Here is a 20,493-nt window from a genome sequence, read left to right as displayed (position 1 = left end):
AAATAGGATAAACCAAACTCCCATTCACTGCAGAATTCTGAACTGTAGAGGAATGCAGGTGTGCAGCAGAAAATCAAGAAATGTTGATGAACATCATCCCTTACAAGGGGAATTGAAAGCAAACATGAAGTTATGCTTCACTTATACAGGAATCATTGTGACTACATCTCAAATACAGTGTGGTCTTGGTCTCCTTATTTAAGAAAGAATGTAAATGCACTGGAGGCCATTCACAGTAGGTTTATTATATTGATAACCTTCAATCAGCAGCTTGTCTTATGACGATTGGTTAGACTGGCAGGATTCGTTTTCACTTTGTTTCCTATCTGTCTCAAAGTTATTAAGATGTAGCAAATTAGTGGAAGTCCAACAGGATAGTAAATGGTAACTTCGAAACGTTATGTGGAGAAGGGTTTGGGGGATGGAGGCAGGAGAGGCAGCTTGTAGCTATGACTAAGAAAAAAGGATATCCTTGGAAGTAAGACACAAAAATTTGGAGAATAAACTTCAAACGTTTGAATCAACTTGTGGAGACGTTACAAAGCACAACTTGACAAGGGTACTAAAATTTTGGGTAAAGGGATAGGTTTTAAGAAGCAAATTAAAAGAGGCAAGGGAAGTAATGAGCCGTAACATTTTGAGGTCAGCCTTTCGGGCCTTCGAGCATTGATAGCTAGTCAGTGTGACTTTGCAAATTTGTTGTTGCGAAGTCGAAGGGAGTTGTTCCAAAAATGGGTGGGCTATCCTGCACAGAGGTCATGCAGCATCAAATAAAGTCATGTTCCTCAATGATAAACCCTTAATCCAACATACCATATATCTAGAAATTGTCCTTTTGAGCATTGAATGGGGCCACATTGGAGGAAATAATCTATCAGTACAGGAAATAAATTGAGTGTTTAGCGTCATAGTGTAAAGACAACAGTCTCTCCATCCTTGGAGTGATGATCACCAGAAATCTGTCCTGATCCACCCATATCAATGCAAGAGTCAAGAAAGCACAACAACTCCTCAATTTCCTCAAGAGGCTAAGGAAATTCGGCATGAGCACAAAGACTCCTACTAACATCTATAGATGCACCATACAAAGCATCCTGTCTGGATGTATCACAGCATTGTATGACTACTGCTTTTTCCAAGACTGCAAAAACTACTGCGTTGTACTGCCCAGTAGATCATGCCACCCAGCCTTTCATTTGTTGATTCCATCCATACTTCCCACTGCCTTGCAAAAGCAACCAACATTATCAAAGACTCTTCCCACACAAGTAAAACTCTGTTCCAACTTCTTCCGTCAGACAGAAAATGTAAACATTTGAATACACGCTTGAACAGATTGAAGAACTACTGCTTCTCCACTGTCATCAGACTTTTGAATGGACCTCTCAAATCTTGATGTTTATCTCTCTCTTTCTGCAGCTTCTCTGTAGTTGTGACACTGTATTCTGCAATTTCTATGCTACGATCTGTCTCTAGAACATGCAAAACAACATTTTTCACTGTATCTCGTTACATGTGACAACAATAATTCAAATTAAATTAAATCAAAATCACCTACACCTGTTTTACATTTAAAACCCTTTATTACCACCATTAGCACACACTTTGTATTTTGATCTGGGTACTATCACTTCTGTACCTATCACTCCTCCTTGTCCCCCCCTTTGCACAAAAGCCATGATTTTCCAGTGTCTGTCTAGTCTGAAGAGTCACACCAGACTCTACGTTAACTTTCTGTCTCCACAGATGTTGCCAGACATACCTTGAGTTTCTCCAGCATTTTCTGATTTGTTTCAGATTTCCAGCATCTATAGTATTTTATTTTAACTTTTATGAATTAAAAGGTGTACAGTTGCATGAAGGCAGGTTTGAAACATGTACAGAATATTTTTTTAAAAAGCAAAGTGTGATGACAAAAATTAATGAAGAAATTAGAAAAGAAAACTTGCTTAAAAAATCAGTGTTTTCAGGGAAAGGTTGAAATATCCATGTTGTTTTATTATGCATTGAGAGTTTTATCAAGCAACAATATTTTTTACTTTTACTCATTTGGGCTTTCTTTTTCTAGGGCTCAGCCGATCCTCTTAATAGTGCATTTCATCTGACCTATAACATGGTTTTGAACCTCCTTCGTGTTGAAGAAATAAATCCTGAATACATGTTGGAAAAATCCTTCTACCAGTTTCAGAATTACAAAGCAATCCCAGGAGTGGTAGAAAGTTAGTGTCATTATTTTTCCCAGGTTTCATTGTTTAATAATTTGATGTAAAGTTTATGATTTTAATGATACTGTGGATGAGAATGTATTGATTGTGGTTATTTTGTTCACATAATTTGATGAATATTTACCAACTTTAGGTTGGCTACATAGTGAAATCAATGTAAGTAATATCTAATGAATGTATCTTTAATGTTGCTCAAGTTCTGTCACATAGATTGTGCCAATTAATAAGATACATACAGCTGAAACCAATAATCCCAGCTGTGTGAAACTGTCTTATGTGCTGTAATGTTTATTGGTATTTACAGTTGCTATCTTGAGGGCTGAACCTAATCATTTGTCGTATCTAAAAGATCCACAATTTCTGACTGATCACCTTTTCATTCACATCCAGTTATATTTGTTCCCTGTGCTGAGCTCTGGTATGTAGGAATCTGTATACTGTTCAGTATTCTGGATCATGTACGTAAAATTCACTGTCCTCTGCACTGCACTGTATTTGCACCCATTATAACTGGCTGGGGATTGCACCACTTCAATTCCTTTAGTGTTACTGTGTGTATATATTTAGGAAGGATTTAAACCAAAGTTGCTATAGATAATAGAAATGTAGTGATTGTTACTTCCCTTGACATTTACCCAATCAGTGACATTTTTGCAATTGTGCTCAACTTTCCATTTAGCCAGTGCTGTCATATCTAAAAAAGAGTAATGATGAAAATGCTCGTTTCCCTTCAACTGCGATTTAGCACACTGCACTTGAGGGACTGTGTGAAAGTTTTAGAAATGGATAGAGAAACTGGGATAGCTCTCCATCAAGAAGAGAAATTTGAGAGATGGTTTGATAGAGGTGTTCAAAATCATGAGGGTCTAGCAGAGTAGGTACAGAACAAATGTTTCCATATGCAAGATAGTCAAAAACCCAAGAAACCCAAGATTTGAGGTGATTGGCAAAATAATGAAGGGAGACATGACCAATAATACAAGTGTTGGAAGACCTGGAATGCACAGTATGCAAGGGTGAGTGGAGGCAGTTTCAATGTTGACTTTAAATAAGGAATTGTATGAACACCTGAAGAGGGAAAACAATGTGCTGGCTTACAGGGAAAGGGTGGAACTGACATGATTATCGCACTGAATAGTTTCCTTCTGTGCTTTAACTATTGTGTAAATCTATACCATCATTTGTCATATAAACTGATAAATTTGCCAGAGTCCAAATCAATCATAGGGCAGCTCAGAGAGGCAACTGGTGATTGTTTAACCTGAGGGTCATCACGCCCTCGTGGTTATCTCGGCCCGTATGGCAATTGAAACCCTGCTGTCGGCATTACTCTGCATTGCTAGCTGACCCCGACATGCTGTGCTTAGACTTGCTATTCCTGCAGAATAACAGATGTTTTTTCTTTGAAAAACAATTAATTTAGCATTAAAAATGGAAATAGGCCTTTTAGCCCAGTTAGTCAGTGCTAGTGTTTTCCTTACATTAAACAGGAAGTACTTAATAGTTGGAAACATACTGTTCACATGTCTCCAATTCTTTTACTTTCACTATCTAACTCAATCTCGAATAGTGACAACTATGTGTCTGTCATTTCTACTGAAATAAAAAAATTTCATTTGAGATTTGGCATGATGTTATCTCAATAATCTGAAAAAAACGGCAGTTTATTTTAACATGGCGCCTTTCAAGTAATAAAATATCCCAAATTGTTTCACAGGAAATTATGAAACAAAATATTACATGCCATATAAAGATGAACAACAGCGTGGTCAGAGATTTTAATGAATATCTTAAATGAGGAAATTGAGGTGGAGAGGCTTTAGAGAGGGAATTCCAGAGGTTCAATGTCTAGGCAAATGAGGTCAGAGTCATTAATGTATAACAATTAAATCAGAGTCCTCTGAGGCCATAATTAGATGTATCCATTTATCTCAGAGTTGTGAAGCTGAAGAATATTACAGAATCAAGAAGGGAAAAGGTCATGGACAAACTTGAAAGCTGGGATATAAATTTATAAAATTTAATTCACTGAAAGCAGGGCTAATAGGAGAATGGGACTTGATAAGTGGTGATTGATATATATTACATTAATGCATTTTGGTCTCAGTTTGAACCACTTTAGATAGGTTTATTCATATTGCCTAAATATCTCAGTAAGCATCTATAAAGAATCAGGCAAAATACATAGTGTACTGCGTCTCATTAGTACAGTAATTATGTTAATGTTGAGGGAAAACTGGTAAAAACAAATTTGTGAATGATATTTTACATGTATTGGCATTCTGTCTGTGGACCAAGGCAGTGAGCAAAAGTAAACCACGCTAATATCAGAAATGGAAGCCTTAGACCAAAGTTCATAGTCAAGTGCTACTTGGGGAGCATGATGCAATTGTTTTGCAAAACTGTAGAATAATGAAAAGCAAACAAAAAGCACTTCATTAGGATTTTCTTGTTATAATTGATTCTTATAAAAGAATAAATATAATGCAAATCAGTCATGACTATTAAATTACGTCATGAAAAATAAAAAAAACTTTTATTTTCTGGTTTTCAAGTTGCAACTAAATAGAACCTTTACTTTTGCAAGCTGCTTTGAAGTAAAGTTAAGTTTTAAGGCAATGCTACATAGCGTTTTTTGTAATTTTTTGGATGTGAGCATTGCTGGAAGGGTTGACACTTATTTCCCTCTTTGGTTGTCCTAGGAAGTTGGGGGTGAGTTTCTTGAACTGTTGTGGTCTAGTGTATTTAATTTTTCTTTCTGGTGGTTTGATTATAACTGAGTAGTTTGCTGGGCTATTTGAGAAGACAGCAAAGGATCATCTATATTAATTATCAGTGCATGCTTTAGTGTGAACATGGTTTGTGGCCTTGGAATGTAATGAATCACAGAGACTAGATTAGATTACTTAGAGTGGAAACAGGACCTTCGGCCCAACAAGTCCACACCAACCCGCCAAAGTGCAACCCAACCAGACCCATTCCCCTACATTTACTCCTACCCCTAACACTATGGGCAATTTAGCATGGCCAATTGACCTAACCTGCACATTTTTGGACTGTGGGAGGAAACCGGAGCACCCGGAGGAAACCGACGCAGACACTGGGAGAATGTGCAAACTCTACACAGTCAGTTGCCTGAGGCGGTAATTGAACCCAGGTCTCTGGTGCTGTGAGGCAGCAGTGCTAACCACTATGCCACCATGCCGCCCACTAAGTAAAGTTCCAGTTTATATTTTACCTTCAAGTAGGGACGTGGGCATGAATGGCGTTATGGTTACTCGGCTAATAGATTCTATTCATGTAGCAATCAAGGCATCGTTTTCGACAAACATTTCATAGACTTTGTGTTGTGAGCAACTATGACACCTAGGTTCTTCAGGTACCTGAAATAATTGAAATTGCTCTGCCTCAAATACATTTCTGTCCAGGTGCATGCTGTTATGCTACTTCTAAGCAATTTCAGAACTTGTTGACTGAAAGTGGCATGACAACTTGAGAATGGTTTTCAAAGAAAAATAAGATGCTTCAGATGATGGAAATCTGAAACAAACCCAAAATGCTGGAGAAACTCAGCAGGCCTGGTAGCATCGGTGGAGAGAGAAACAGAGAAAGTGTTTTGAGTTCAGTATGAATCTTCAGAACTGCAAATAGATGGAACCTTTATCTGGTCTTTAACTCGCACCCAGGATTTTTCATCTCAAAGGATTTGAGTTTATAGTGAATTCCCTCAGCACAGTCTCCAATTGTCGTCATCTTAGACCAGTTCTGACTTGAAACATTAACCGCTTTCTGTCCATGGATGCAGCCAGGTCTGCTGAGTTTCTCCAATATTTTCTGTGTTTATTAATGGATCTCAAAAGTTATGATTGGAAGATGTAAGAGATATCTATCCCTTTCTCTTGGATGTTGTTGGCGACAAATTTTGGTTGAATTGAGCTTTTGTCAACAAAAACCCACAATCTAAGAAAAATCTGTGGAGTCTCCAGTCATAGTTAGGAATGCAATTGAATAATTCTTTTGACCATATGCAAGAATTTCCTTAGGATTAGGTTATTTTAAGATGATGTACTTGACAATGGGTGATAGCACTGAGGTAGTTCACCGTGACCTGTCAAGTCTTTTGAGAGAAAAAAACAATTCCTGGGCACCAGTCGAAAACCAGGTTCATCACCCTACGTCATTGAGACTTGAAGGTAGTGGGAGAGGGGGGTCGGGAGCTGGATATCAGATTCTTCTGATTAGTTTTGCACAAACGAAGAGTGTGTACATTCGTAGAAAGTTAGAGCAGCTGGCAAGTAATTGAGGATAGTAGAATCAACTGCTTATTGATGAATACCTTGGGCATCCAGAATTCCTGGTAATGCCTTTTGAGTGTACATGTCCCGGCATTTCAATTTATTGCAGACTCTTTTGATAGAAATTCTTGGTGTAGCATGCTGATATGATCAATTTAATTAACATAGCTCTTTGTAGTTTTCTTTGCTGATTTGTTTCTTAACTAATTGTTTCCTAATTTGAAAATTTTGCCATAAAAATCCAGCAATATAGTTATTTCTGTGCCAATGTGATTGTTTTTGTGAAATGAGTTTTGGAAATCCTACTCCAATCCCTGCAGGTATTTGCATTTACTTTGTCAAACTAACTGACCATTAGGGTTTGTGAGAAACTGAAAGGTTCATAATGGTGCAGTGGTCTTTTGAGAATTGAATGAACTGCTTGTAATCCGTCTTGCAGCAGAACCCACTGACCCATCATTCATGTGCTCACTAACACAGCTCCAGGCTAAGCAAAATCTCAAATTTAAAATTCTTAAGTTCTGAGGAAGGATCACTAGATGCAAAACATTAATTGTTTTTTCTCTCCACAGATGTTGGCAGACCTGCCAAGTTTCTCCAGCAATTTTTGTTTTTGCATTAAATTCTTAACCTTATTTGTGAGTTCTTCCTTGGCCTCTCCTCTCTGACATCTGTAAACTGCCCTAAACCCACATGTTTAGGGATCTATACTAAGGCCTCTTGTATGTCCCCAATTAATTATTCTTTAATTGATCTTCAAATTCCATCTCTTGCACCAAGCATTTTGATCACAGGAGCAGGCAGACTATTTGACCGTTTGAGCTTGCTTCGCCATTTAATAAAATCTTGACTGATCTGATTGTAATCTCATCTCTGTCTTCCTAATTGTGCTCCTCATAATTGTCAACTCCCCTGTCTTTCAACAAGCTATCTAACTCTGCCTTTCAACAAACTATCTAACTCTGCTTTTAGCAAATTCAATGACCCAGTCTTTACTGCTTTCTGCGAACACCAGTAACAAATGACCCTTGGAGAAAGACGTATCTTCTTCTCCATCTTAAAAGCATGTGTCCTTTGACCGTGGCCACCATACATAAAGAAATGTCATCCCAGGTATTCATTCTATCAAGTCTCCTCAGGATCCTTCATGTCTCAAACATTTTACCCCTCTTTCTTCTAAACTCCAATGAGTGTAGAGCACTATTGACCAAAAGCTGAACTAGATCAGCCATACAAGTTTCATGGCAAGAAGACCAAGTTAAAGACTGGAAATTCCATAGCACATAATTTACCAACCAACGTCACCTACAACACACTAATCAGGAGATTAATGTAATTCACCGCACTTGCATAGATGAAAGCTGTCCAACAGTACTCAAAACGTTAAAAACCATAAAAGGGTGAAGATTTCTATCTTGTTAGTCCCCCATCAACATTTTTAAACACTTGTTCCCTCTGCTGTGTGCCATCAACAAGATAGCTGATGCAACTCATTAAAACATCTTTTGTATGTTGGCATCTTTGAATACACAATCTCTACCATCGAGAAAAAAGCAGTGGATGCATGGGTGTACAAGCAAACCTATACATTTCCCTCAAAAGTCAGAAAGCATACTCACTTGCAACTCTGTCATCATTCCTTCATTGACAATGGGGCAAAATCCTGGAAATCCATTCTGATCAGCACTGTGGATGCACGAACCCCACCTTCAGTGATTCTCCACCACCTTCTTGAGATAGTTCAGGATGCACAATTAATGTTAACTTTGTGAGCAGTGCTCATCTACTAACAAAGAGAAATCTGTAAATAATATGTCACGTTGTACAACTCAATGTATTTTGTATTTGCAGAAGTCAAGATATTGGAAGGCCAATACAATGAAATTGAAATTCCCAATGAAGAAAATGTCGTTACTTACTACAAAATAAGGCAGCAGCTGGCTAAACTGGGTAAAGAAATTGAGGAGTATATACACAAACCAAAATACTGCTTGCCATTTCTACAGCCAGGCAGACTTGTTAAGGTATACTTATATCATCATTATTTGGTTCCACTGGAGTATGCAATACATTTATCATTGTTTCTATTGCTTTAAATTTCTGCACGGAACAATGATGCATGCTACATCCCATCGCTCATGGAAGTTAAAAACAAGGCAGTCTTTTAATCTTTGTTACTTTTTACTGTTTAGGGGGACGCTAACAGTGGTCATGTCACTGGGCTAGTAATTCAGCGATCCAGGTTGATTTGGAACATGGGTTCACCATTGTAACTAGTTATAAGTTAAATTAAAGCTAGTTTCAATAATAGTAAGACTAAGCAAACCACTCAGTTCAGTTGCACTTGGGATGAGCAACAAATGCTAGCCTTGCTAGTGATGCCTATTTCCTATGGAAAAATAAATTTTAAAAATTCTTATTCAATCCTGCTGTTACCCAAACCCATATCAATTTTTTTTCTTATTCCCTTATTTAATGGGTATGAATTGACACTTGAGTATGTACAGTGCAGTCTAGTTGTGTGCTGACCTTAAATGTAAGTTTGTATAAAATCAAAATTACCATGTCAAACTTCTTAAAATATGCTTATTTGTTCATTGGATTTGGTAGCCATGGGCATTTGTTACCTAGTGACAGTGTTTGAGGTCTGCATTCTGGAATCGCAGAAGTTTGTGTGTTAAAGATATTTCCAAATGTTGAAAAATAGGGAGTTCCAGAACTTTTCTAATTGGTAGAGGTCATGAGTTTGGAAGGTGTAACCATATGAACTGCTGCAATGCATCTTGTTCAGTGGTACACTCTGCATACATATTGTGCCATTGGTGGATGAAATGTATAGATTGATGGTGTATCATTGTCCATTAGGTAGACTGCATCATTCTTGAGTGCTGTCAAGCTTCTTGAATGTTATTGGACCTCCAATTGATTTTAAATGCAATATCATTCCTACCGTGCAGGTGAAAGCAAGAGAATTTAAAATGACAAGCTGAGGGAGAAATATTTAAAAACATACGCTTTTATCATCCGAATTGTCTTGTTGAACCTTTTTGCTGGTGAACATTTTACGCTTCTTTACTGTTTGCCCTTTCAACAGGAACAAACTGCTCCTCAAACCTGGTCATGAAAAAGAAGTATAATATTCTTTGTAACAGGATTTTCACTTCAAGTTACCAAGATGAGAATCTAGTTCACTTGGATTGTCAAATCCATTTTTAGCACCTCAAAACAAATTGCTTTTAAAGCTGTTCATCAAAGGTTTAAAGCAAGAGGGTTCATTGGATGTGGCATTGCACACTGAACTTTATGAAAGCAATAAACAAAGGTTAAAAGTAGGAACTTTAATCACATGCCACTTCCTTCTGGCTCAGACGATGCCAGGAACCTTGGAATGTCTGATTCATGAAACTATTGCTCATATTCTAACAGTGGGTTTATTCATATTCAGAGGAGTAGAAAAATTGACTGTAATTGTCTTTTTCAGTCTCTTTTGTGTGTTGCTCATAATGTACAACATGATCTGTTTGCTATATACCTTGAAATGCAGCATTTTAGGTAAACTGAAGATCTTTTGTCTTTCAGGTGAAAAATGATGACGATGACTTTGGTTGGGGAGTTGTCATAAATTTCAATAAGAAATCTAATGTGAAGGTAAACAGTTGGATTAATTATATACAAATGACATGATACTAGGATGGCAGTTTATTTGTTGGAAGCACTGTTTATTAGAACACATGTATTGCTCCAAAAATGCAAGATACATCGAACATTACGATGCAGTACAAGCCCTTCAGCCTACAATGTCACACTGACCTGTGGAACCAGTCTGAAGCCTCTCATCCTACACAATTCCATTTCATCCATATGTTTATCCAATGACCATTTAAATGTCCTTCAAGTTGTTGTGTCTACAACTGTTGCAGGCAGGGCATACCATGCCCCTACTACTTTTTGAGTGAAGAAGCTACCTCTGACATCTGTTCTATATCTATCACCCCTCAATTTAAAGCTATGTCCCCTCGTGCTAGCTATCACCATCTGAGGAAAAAGGCTCTCATTGTCCCCATATCTAACCCTCTGATTATCTTATATGTCTCAATTAAGTCACCTCTCAAACTTATCTCTAATGAAAATAGCCTCCAGTCCCTCAGCCTTTCCTCATAAGACCTTCCCTCCATACCAGGCAGCATCCTAGTAAATCGCCTCTGAACCCTTTCCAAAGCTTCCACATCCTTACTGTAATGCGGTGATCAGAACTGTACGCAATAGTCCAAATGTGGACGCACCAGAGTTTTGTACAGTTGCAACATGACCTTGTGACTTTGAAACTCAATCCCTCTAGCAATAAAAGCTAACACACTGTATGTCGCCTGAACAACCCTATTAACCTGGGTGGACTTTTAGGAGTCTATGTACGCAGAAACTGAAATCTCTCTGCTCAGCTATATTACCAAGAATCTTCCATTAGCCCAGCACTCTTTATTCCTGTTGCTCCTTCCAAGGTGAATCACCTCACACTTTTCCACATGAAACTCCATTTGCCACTTCTCAGTCCAGCTCTGCAGATTATCTATGTCCTTCTGTAACCTGCAACATCCTTCGGCACTATCCACAATTCCACCGACCTTAGTGTCATCCGCAAATTTACTAGCCCATTCTTCTACATCCTCATCCAGGACGTTTATAAAAATGACAAATAGCAGTGGACCCAAAACAGATCATTGAGGTACACCACTAGTAACTGAACTGATAAAAACGTTTATGGTTATCAACAAAAAGGATACATGTGCTTAAAGCTGCAGGACAAAATTTGAAACGAACCGGTTTGACTGCCAGAAATGCCTGTCATTTGAAGCATTATGAAGTATATCTTTCCACCCCTCTGATTTTTCTTTGTGTGCCTAATAAAGGCTTCTCCTGAACCATTTCTCAGAAATATTGGCCCTTCCACTTAGAGGCGCCATCTTATGAAACAAAAGCGTCACCTAACCTTTCAGATGGGTATGAAAGACCCATGAAATTATTTATATATGTAAGAGTTTCCTGTTGTCTTGGCCAATATTTAACTCTAAAACAGATAATCTGGTCGGATAGCTCAAAAGTTTTTAATTCACCAATGCCACCAAGTTTTTTAAAAATTTACTCCTGCAAGGACCGAAGGGTCTGTATCCAAGCTGTACATCTCTATGACTATGGCAGTTCAGGCAGCATCCAAGGAGCTTTGAAATCGACGTTTCGGGCAAAAGCCCATCATCAGGAATAAAGGCAGAGAGCCTGAAACGTGGAGAGATAAACTAGAGGAGGGTGGGGGTGGGGAGAAAGTAGCATAGAGTACAATGGGTGAGCGGGGGAGAGGATGAAGGTGATAGGTCAGGGAGGAGAGGGTGGAGTGGATAGGTGGAAAAGGAGATAGGCAGGTAGGACAAGTCCGGACAAGTCATGGGGACAGTGCTGAGCTGGAAGTTTGGAACTAGGGTGAGGTGGGGAAGGGGAAATGAGGAAACTGTTGAAGTCCACATTGATGCCCTGGGGTTGAAGTGTTCCGAGGAGGAAGATGAGGCGTTCTTCCTCCAGGCATCTGGTAGTGAGAGAGCGGCGATGAAGGAGGCCCAGGACCTCCATGTCCTCGGCAGAGTGGGAGGGGGAGTTGAAATGTTGGGCCACGGGGCGGTGTGGTTGATTGGCGCGGGTGTCCCGGAGATGTTCCCTAAAGCGCTCTGCTAGGAGGCGCCCAGTCTCCCCAATGTAGAGGAGACCGCATCGGGAGCAACGGATACCATAAATAATATTAGTGGATGTGCAAGTAAAACTTTGATGGATGTGGAAGGTTCCTTTAGGGCCTTGGATAGAGGTGAGGGGGGAGGTGTGGGCGCAGGTTTTACAGTTCCTGCGGTGGCAGGGGAAAGTGCCAGGATGGGAGGGTGGGTTGTAGGGGGGTGTGGACCTGACCAGGTAGTCACGGAGGGAACGGTCTTTGCGGAAGGCGGAGAGGGGTGGGGAGGGAAATATATCCCTGGTGGTGGGGTCTGTTTGGAGGTGGCGGAAATGTCGGCGGATGATTTGGTTTATGCGAAGGTTGGTAGGGTGGAAGGTGAGTACCAGGGGTGTACTGTCCTTGTTACGGTTGGAGGTGTGGGGTCTGAGGGCGGAGGTGTGGGATGTGGACGAGATGCGTTGGAGGGCATCTTTAACCACATGGGAAGGGAAATTGCGGTCTCTAAAGAAGGAGAGCGCTTTAGGGAACATCTCCAGGACACCTGCACCAATCAACCACACCGCCCCGTGGCCCAACATTTCAACTCCCCCTCCCACTCTGCCGAGGACATGGAGGTCCTGGGCCTCCTTGACCGCCGCTCCCTCACCACCAGACGCCTGGAAGAAGAACACCTCATCTTCCGTCTCGGAACACTTCAACCCCAGGGCATCAATGTTGACTTCAACAGTTTCCTCATTTCCCCTTCCCCGCCTCACCCTAGTTCCAAGCTTCCAGCTCAGCACTGTCCCCATGACTTGTCCGGACTTGTCCTACCTGCCTATCTCCTTTTTCACCTATCCACTCCACCCTCTCTTCCCTGACCTATCACCTTCATTCCCTCCCCCACTCACCCGTTGTACTCTATGCTACTTTCTCCCCACCCCCACCCTCCTCTAGCTTATCTCTCCACGCTTCAGGCTCTCTGCCTTTATTCCTGATGAAGGGCTTTTGCCCGAAATGTCGATTTCGAAGCTCCCTGGATGCTGCCTGAACTATTGTGCTTTTCCAGCACCACTAATCCAGAATCTGGTTTCCAGCATCTGCAGTCATTGTTTTTATCTCTATGACTATGACTACTGCATTGGTTATAAATCAGAAGTGTTTATTTGGCTGTATGATTGCAGTGGGACATTCATGAGTTTGTTCTGGACAAGGTGAGACAGGACTGTTCCTGTTTTATACTAATTTAAGCTTCAGAGAGAAACGTTTTTGTGTGTGTGTGTGTGAAAGAGAGGGAGAGAGATGTGGCAGCAAGATTTTTAAGGGTTTATGAGGATTGTTTATTTATGTGCTCAACTTGAAATCTGAAGGTGCCACACTTGTTCACAGAATCATGCACACTCAAAGAAAGTACATTTGAAGGGGATAATGCACTGTTACAGGTCCTCAGCCAAAGCATAGTCCATAGTCATACAATTGTCTTGTTCTGGGAAATGACACTACAGACCTGATGAAGATTTGTTCACTCCTAACGGATAGTTGTGGTGAAATCAGCAACTGAAATTGTATGCTAAGTTGTTTCAGTTCCTCTGCAAGGCATTGAACGTCCTGATTGGAAATATATCACTGTTTCGTCCCCATTGCTGAGTCAAAAATCATTGAAGTGTGACAAGCAGCATTGTGGGTGTACTTATAACAAATGCATTGCAGCAAGTCAAGAAGGCAGCTCATCACCCCTTTCTCTCTCTCTCTCTCTCTCTCTGACATTCAGCAGCTGTCTTTGCAGTAGATTTTTGTAAATTTTGAAGAAACAACAATTTATTTCAAACAGCCTATATCTTAAATTTAATTCCTGATGAAGGGCTTATTCCCAAAACATCAATTCTTCTGCTTCTTGGATGCCGCCTGACTGGCTGTGCTTTTCCACCACCACAATCTTCGACAAGTAGGAATTAGACCACTTTCATTCTTCAGATTCTAGTATCACCCCCATAATCTAACTCACTCTCTCTCATTCCTTCTCTCCCAGATGTGTGCATGCGCATGCTGATTTGGCCTTTGGAAATGGTTTGTTCTGTGATTGACTTTAAAATAAATTTGTTTTTAGAGTAGTCTCCTCAGACAGCATACTCTGGTTGCTTACTTTCTCCCTGTTCTGGACCCTAGTTTCTCCTTCCTTCTCTCGTGCTTGTGCCCAAGTTAGATTCTACAGTGAGCAATGATCACACCTATCTCAGTGGCATTTATGAATGAATACCATATTTTATTTTTTAAAAATTGGATATTTTGAGTATTATTATAACATTCTAATGTGAATGAGGAGTCTGATTATTAGTGCATTTGAAAAGGAATTCTCCAACCAAAATGGTTTAGGAGAACAAAATGAGATTACTCTGATGTTTCTTGTTTGAAGTGTGATAAAGATCCGTCCTTTGGCTCTTCCTCTTCCACATTTATGTGATGTTCCTTATAATGTCATTCAATACTTTCATTTGTATAATGATACTCCCCCACTTTTGTTGATATCTCTGTTGATTCTCTAATGTTACATTGCTTGACAGATATGTTGATTTGCAAATTCCTCCAGCTGAACCAGAAGATAAGAAATATCATCTTTGCTCCTATAGCCAATCATGTCACCTCCCCAGCTATTCCTTTAGATTACTTACACCACTACTATTTTATTTGAGTTAAAACTGAGTTTTTGATTTCATATCTTCTCCATCACAAACTCTTGTGTACTTGCACATCAGTAAGTTCATATTCCTGATGAAGGGCTTATACTTGACTCTCCTGCTTCTTGAATACTGCCTGACCTACTGTGCTTTTCCAGCTCCACACTTTTCGACTCTGATTTCTGCAGCATCTGCAGTCCTCACTTTCTCTTGTGTTCTCCGTTTATCTTACCTCAACCCATCTGCCACTGAAACTGTTATTACTGTCTGTAACTTTCAACTCCTCTAAAGTTCTACTGATCTGCCATAGGAAAGACTTTGTTAAACTTAAACGGGCTCAGGAAAGATTTTCAAGGACGTTGCTGGGATTGGAGGATTTGAGCTATAGGGAGAGACTGAATAGGGTGGACGTTTCTTTTTCCTTGGAGTGTCAGAGGGTTACCTATCAGAGGTTTATAAAATCATGAGGGGCATGGATAGAGTAAATAGCCAAGGTCTTTTTACCAGGGTAGGGAAGTACAAAACTAGAGGGAATAGGGTTAAGGTGAGAGGGGAAAGATTTAGAAGCAGCAAGAGAGACAACTTGTTCATGCAGAGAGTGGTGCATGTATGAAATGAGCTGCAAGAAGAGATGGTGGAGGTGGTTACAATTACAACACTCAAAAGGCATCTGAATGGGCACATGATTAGGAAGGGTTTAAAGGGACGTGGGCCAAATGCTGGCAAATGGAACTAGATTAGGTCAGAATATCTGGTCAGTGTGGACGAGTTGGACCGTAAGATCTGTTTCCGTGCTATATAACTCTAACTCTGTGACATGATACTAAGTCCTGGTCACAAATCATCTTTATCATTCTGGCCTTCATTCAAACCATACAAATTTACGATTTTAGTTTTAGTGAGTAACTCACTCCGCAGCCTCAGTATTATCTACTGTCCTCAAATATTCTTGTCTGACACTACCATCCACACCCGCAAATGTGCATTCTTCTGATACTGTCTTTATCTGCTCCCTTCTTTCATGTTATTAATGGCTTTGTCAATGTCAAGTATACAATCTTTGGAATATTGAGTTGTAACCTTATCTCTTTCTTGAACACTCTTTTAAAAACACTTCAACTAAACCTTGGAGTTGCCCTCTTAATTGCCTTTTCCTTGTTAATGTTTTCCTTGGGCACTTATAATGAAGCTGTTTTGCAAAGACTTTTAGGCATTGTTTTGAATTAAAGTGATAGTTTGCAGGAGGTGGAGATATTCTGACAGTATTGAGACGAAAATTGTTATTCTCATTGCTTGCATAAAGATCCGTTCCCACAGGCAATTGCACAATCCTTGTGTATTGAAATTTGTCTTTACACACAAAAGAAACTAAGATAGCAAATTAATTAACCCTTCTCGCAATGAGGTACCCTTTAAAAGTAGTAGGGAGAGCTATTGTAAGCTTGTAATTTATTTGAGTACCAAGACAATAATTATTTGCCGGATCAAATATTTCAGACTACAACTAGAAATTTAATTTATTATGGTTAGCAAGAGGTAGTGCACTGCAGTTCATTGGATTGGATTGAATATTTCATGGGAATATTCCTCCTTTGAATTTGTAAACTAGCAAACAGATCAGAAACATAACTGGGGTAACCATAACCAAGTAGACTTACCCCCTGTCCGTTGCTGAGAACACTTAGGGCAAAGATAAGACATCTTACACCATTGAGTAAGTGCAGCTGCAATAGCTAACGAAGTGTGGTGCAAGTCAGAAAAGAGGAGACTGCTTGATTGGTTCCCATGATGGTTAATTTGGTATCCATTCCCTTCACCAATGATGCACTGTAACTCAACATGTCCAAATGCTCATCACGCCATTGCTCCAAACTGCAGGCTATCTTCATTTGAATGTATATCATTGTTCCTTTTCATTGCTGGATGTCTATTCAAATTCTCCTTCTAATTGTCATTCTGTGGGAGCACCACCCGCATAGGGACTGCAGAAATTCAAGAGGAAGGCTCACTAAACTTTGTGAAGGAACTGGGGCTGGACAACAAACAATAATCTTGCAATCTGTGACCATATCCTGAGAATTTTTTTTTAAAAAGCATCTTTAATAAGTCCAAATTGCAATGGTTTTTTTTTTAATGATTACTTATATCGCAGTACACAGAGTAAGGAATTCCATAAATAGAAAATGTTTCTGGTATGTGTTTCTTATCAAGTAAACTCCAAGCAGGGAGATGAAGCTCGTCATCCAAGACGAAATGTCTCAACACCCAAATTCTTGAATGCTGCTGGAGAAACTTAGCAGGTATGGCAGCTAGCAAGTTTTAAGAAGATTTGTGGAGAGAAAGCAGAGTTAATGTTTTGAATGCAATGATTCTTCATCAGAATGACAAATTCTTGAGTTGTACAGCAATGAAACAGACCTATCGGTCCAACTCATCCACGCTGACCAGATATCCTAATCTAATCCAGTCCCAATGGCCAACACTTGGCCCATTCCCTCCAAATCCTTCCTATTCATATACCCTTTCAGGTGCCTTTTAAATGTTGTAATTGTACCAGCCTCCACCAATTCCTCTGGCAGCTCATTCCATACATGCATCACCTTCTGCGTGAAAATGTTGCCCCGTAGGTCCCTCTTTAAATTTTCCCCTCTCACCCTAAACCTGTGCCCTCTAGTCTCGGCCTCCCCATCCCAGGGAAAGACCTTGTCTGTTTACCCTATTCATGCCCCTCATGATTTTATAATCTGTATAAGGTCACTCCTCAGCCTCCAATGCTCCAGGGAAAACAGCTCCAGCCTATTCAGCCTCTCCCTATAGCTCAAATTCTCCAACCCTCGCAACATCCTTGTAAATATTTTCTGAACCTTTTCAAGTTTCACAACGTCCTTCCAATAGGAAGGGGACCAGACTTGCGCACAGAATTCCAAAGTGGCATAAGCAATGTCCTGTACATCCACAACATGACCTCCCAACTTCTGTACTCAACACTATGACCAATAAAGGAAAGCATACCAAACACCTTCTTCATTATCCTATTCACCTGCAACTCAACTTTCAAAAAACTGTGAACCTGCACTCTAAGGTCTCTTTGTTCAGCAACACTTGCCAGGACCTTACCATTAAGTGTCTAAAGTCCTGCTCTGATTTGCCTTTACAAAATACAACACCTCGCATTTATCTAAATTAAACACCATCTGCCGCTCCTCAGCCCATTGGCCCATCTGATCAAGATCCCGTTGTGCTCTGAGGTAACCTTCGTCTCTGTCGACTACTCCTCCAATTTTGGTGTCATCTGCAAATTTACTAACTATACCTCCTATGTTCACATGCAAGTCATTTATATAAATGACGAAAAGCAGTGAACTCAGCACCGATCCTTGTGACACTCCACTGGTCACATGCCTCCAGTCTGAAAGGGAATCCTCCATCACCACCTCTGTCTTCTATCTTCGAGCCAGTTCTGTATTGAAACGGCTGGTTCTCTCTATTCTGGGATCTAACCTTGCTAACCAGTCTACCATGAGGAATCTTGTTGAAGGCCTTACTGAATTCCATATAGATCATGTCCACCACTCTGACCTCATCAATCCTCTTTGCTGCTTGTTCAAAAAACTCAATCAAGTTAATGAGACATGATATCCCACGCGTCAAGCCATGTTGACTATCCCTAATTGGTACTTGCCTTTCCAAATACATGTAAATCCTGTCCTTCAGGATTCCCTCCAATAGCTTGATGTCACGCTCACCGGTCTGTAGTTCCCTGGCTTTTCCTTACCACCTTTCTTAAATACTGGCACCATGTTAGCCAACCTCCAGTCTTCCGGCACCTCACCTGTGACTATCAATGATACAAATATCTCAGCAATGGGTCCAGCAATCACTTCTCTAGCTTCCCACAGAGTTCTAGGGTACACCTGATCAGGTCCTGGGGATTTATCCACTTTTATGCGTTTCAAGACATCCAGCACTTCCTCCTCTGTAATATGGACATTTTTCAAGATATCACCATCTAGTTCTCCACATTCTATATCTTTCATATCCTTTTCCTTAGTAAACATTGATACAAAATACTCGCTTGGTATCTTCCCCCATCTCCTGTGGTTCCACGCATAGGCTGCCTTGCTGATCCCTTGTTGTTCTCTCTTTAGTTAACCTTTTGTCCTTAATATAATTACAGAATCCCTTTGGATTCTCCTCAACCCTTTTTACCGTCCTGATTTCCCTCACAAGTAAACTGCCTTTATACTCTTCTAAGGATTCAGTCGAGCTCTGCTGTCTATACTTGACATATGCTTCCTTCTTTTTCTTGACCAAAACCTCAATTTCTCTTGCCTTCCACCCTAACAGGAATATACTGTCTCTGGACTCTAGTTATCACATTTTTGAAGGTTTCCCATTTTCCAGCTGTCCGTTTACCTGCAGACATCTGTCCCCAGTTTAGTTTTGAAAGTTCTTGCCTAATACCATCAAAATTGGCATCCTCCAATTTAGAACTTCAACTTTTTGGATCCGGTCTATGCTTTTCGAATAACTATTTTAAAACTAATTGAATTATGGTCACTGGCCCCAAAGTGCTCCCTCACTGACACCTCAGTTACTTGCCCTACTTTATTTCCCAAGAGTAAGTCAAGTTTTACACCTCTAGTCGGTACATCAACATACTGAATCAGAAAACTTTGTTGTACACACTTAACAAATTCCTCTCCATCTAAACCCTTAACACTAAGGCAGTCCCAGTTTATGTTTGGAAAGTTAAAATCCCCTGCCATAACCACCCTATTATTCTTACAGCTGAACTGTCCTTAGAAATTTGTTTCTCAATTTTCTGCTAACAATTGGGCATGGGGGGGCTCTGTCATGCAATCCCAATAAGGTGATCATCCCTTTCTTATATCTCAGTTCCACACAAATAATTTCCCTCTATGTATTCCCAGGAATATCCTCCCTAAGTACAGCCATAATGCTATTCCTTATATAAAAAAAATGCCGCTCCGATTATCTCTTACTTCTATGGGTCTCTTAGATGGCTTTAAAAGAACAAAGAAAATTATAGCACAGGAACATGCCCTTTGGTTCTCCAAGCCTGTGCCGATCCAGATCCTCTATCTAAACCTATTTTCTAAGGATCTGTATCCCTGTGCTCCCTGTCCATTCATGTATCTGTCTGGTTAAATCTTAAATGGCACTATCGTTCCTGCCCCTACCACCTCTGCTGGCAATGCATTCCAGGCCCCCACCACCCTCTGCATGAAGAACTTTCCACGCATATCTCCCTTAAACTTTTCGCCTCTTACTTTGAACTCGTGACCTCTAGTAATTGAGTTCTGCACTCTGGGGGGGGAAAAGGCTTCTTGCTATCCACCCTGTCTATACCTCTCATGAGTTTGTAGATCTCAACCAGATCCCCTCCTCAACCTCTGTCTGCCTAATTAAAATAATCCTCATCTACTCAACTTCTCTTCATAGCTCGTGTCCTCTATACCAGGGCAACATCCTGGTGAACTTCCTTTACAACCTCTTCAAAACATCCACATCCTTTTAGGAATGTGGCGACCAGAACTGTACACGGTATTCCAAACGTGGCCGAACCAAAGTCTTATACAACT

The 20,493-nt window shown here is 40.2% G+C and overlaps 1 protein-coding gene across 2 annotated transcripts in view; it reads left to right on the top strand.

The window, feature by feature from the left end:
* The window catches only part of mtrex (Mtr4 exosome RNA helicase), a 127,246-nt gene that overhangs the window by 62,077 nt on the left and 44,676 nt on the right, over positions 1-20,493 (top strand). For both annotated transcript variants that reach the window (XM_087989071.1, XM_087989076.1), the window contains 3 exons: positions 2,069-2,219; positions 8,372-8,544; positions 10,100-10,168. In XM_087989071.1, coding sequence (XP_087845197.1) covers positions 2,069-2,219; positions 8,372-8,544; positions 10,100-10,168 — 393 coding nt within the window. The remainder of the gene's footprint in view (positions 1-2,068; positions 2,220-8,371; positions 8,545-10,099; positions 10,169-20,493) is intronic.

This window comes from Chiloscyllium plagiosum, unplaced genomic scaffold (assembly GCF_037043375.1).
Source record: "Chiloscyllium plagiosum isolate Xiang-an unplaced genomic scaffold, Cpla_swu_hap1 HiC_scaffold_1, whole genome shotgun sequence".
Classification (NCBI taxonomy): Eukaryota; Metazoa; Chordata; class Chondrichthyes; order Orectolobiformes; family Hemiscylliidae; genus Chiloscyllium; species Chiloscyllium plagiosum.
The sequence above is the reverse complement of the archived record's forward strand: the minus strand, read 5'-3'. Positions and strand labels throughout refer to the sequence as shown.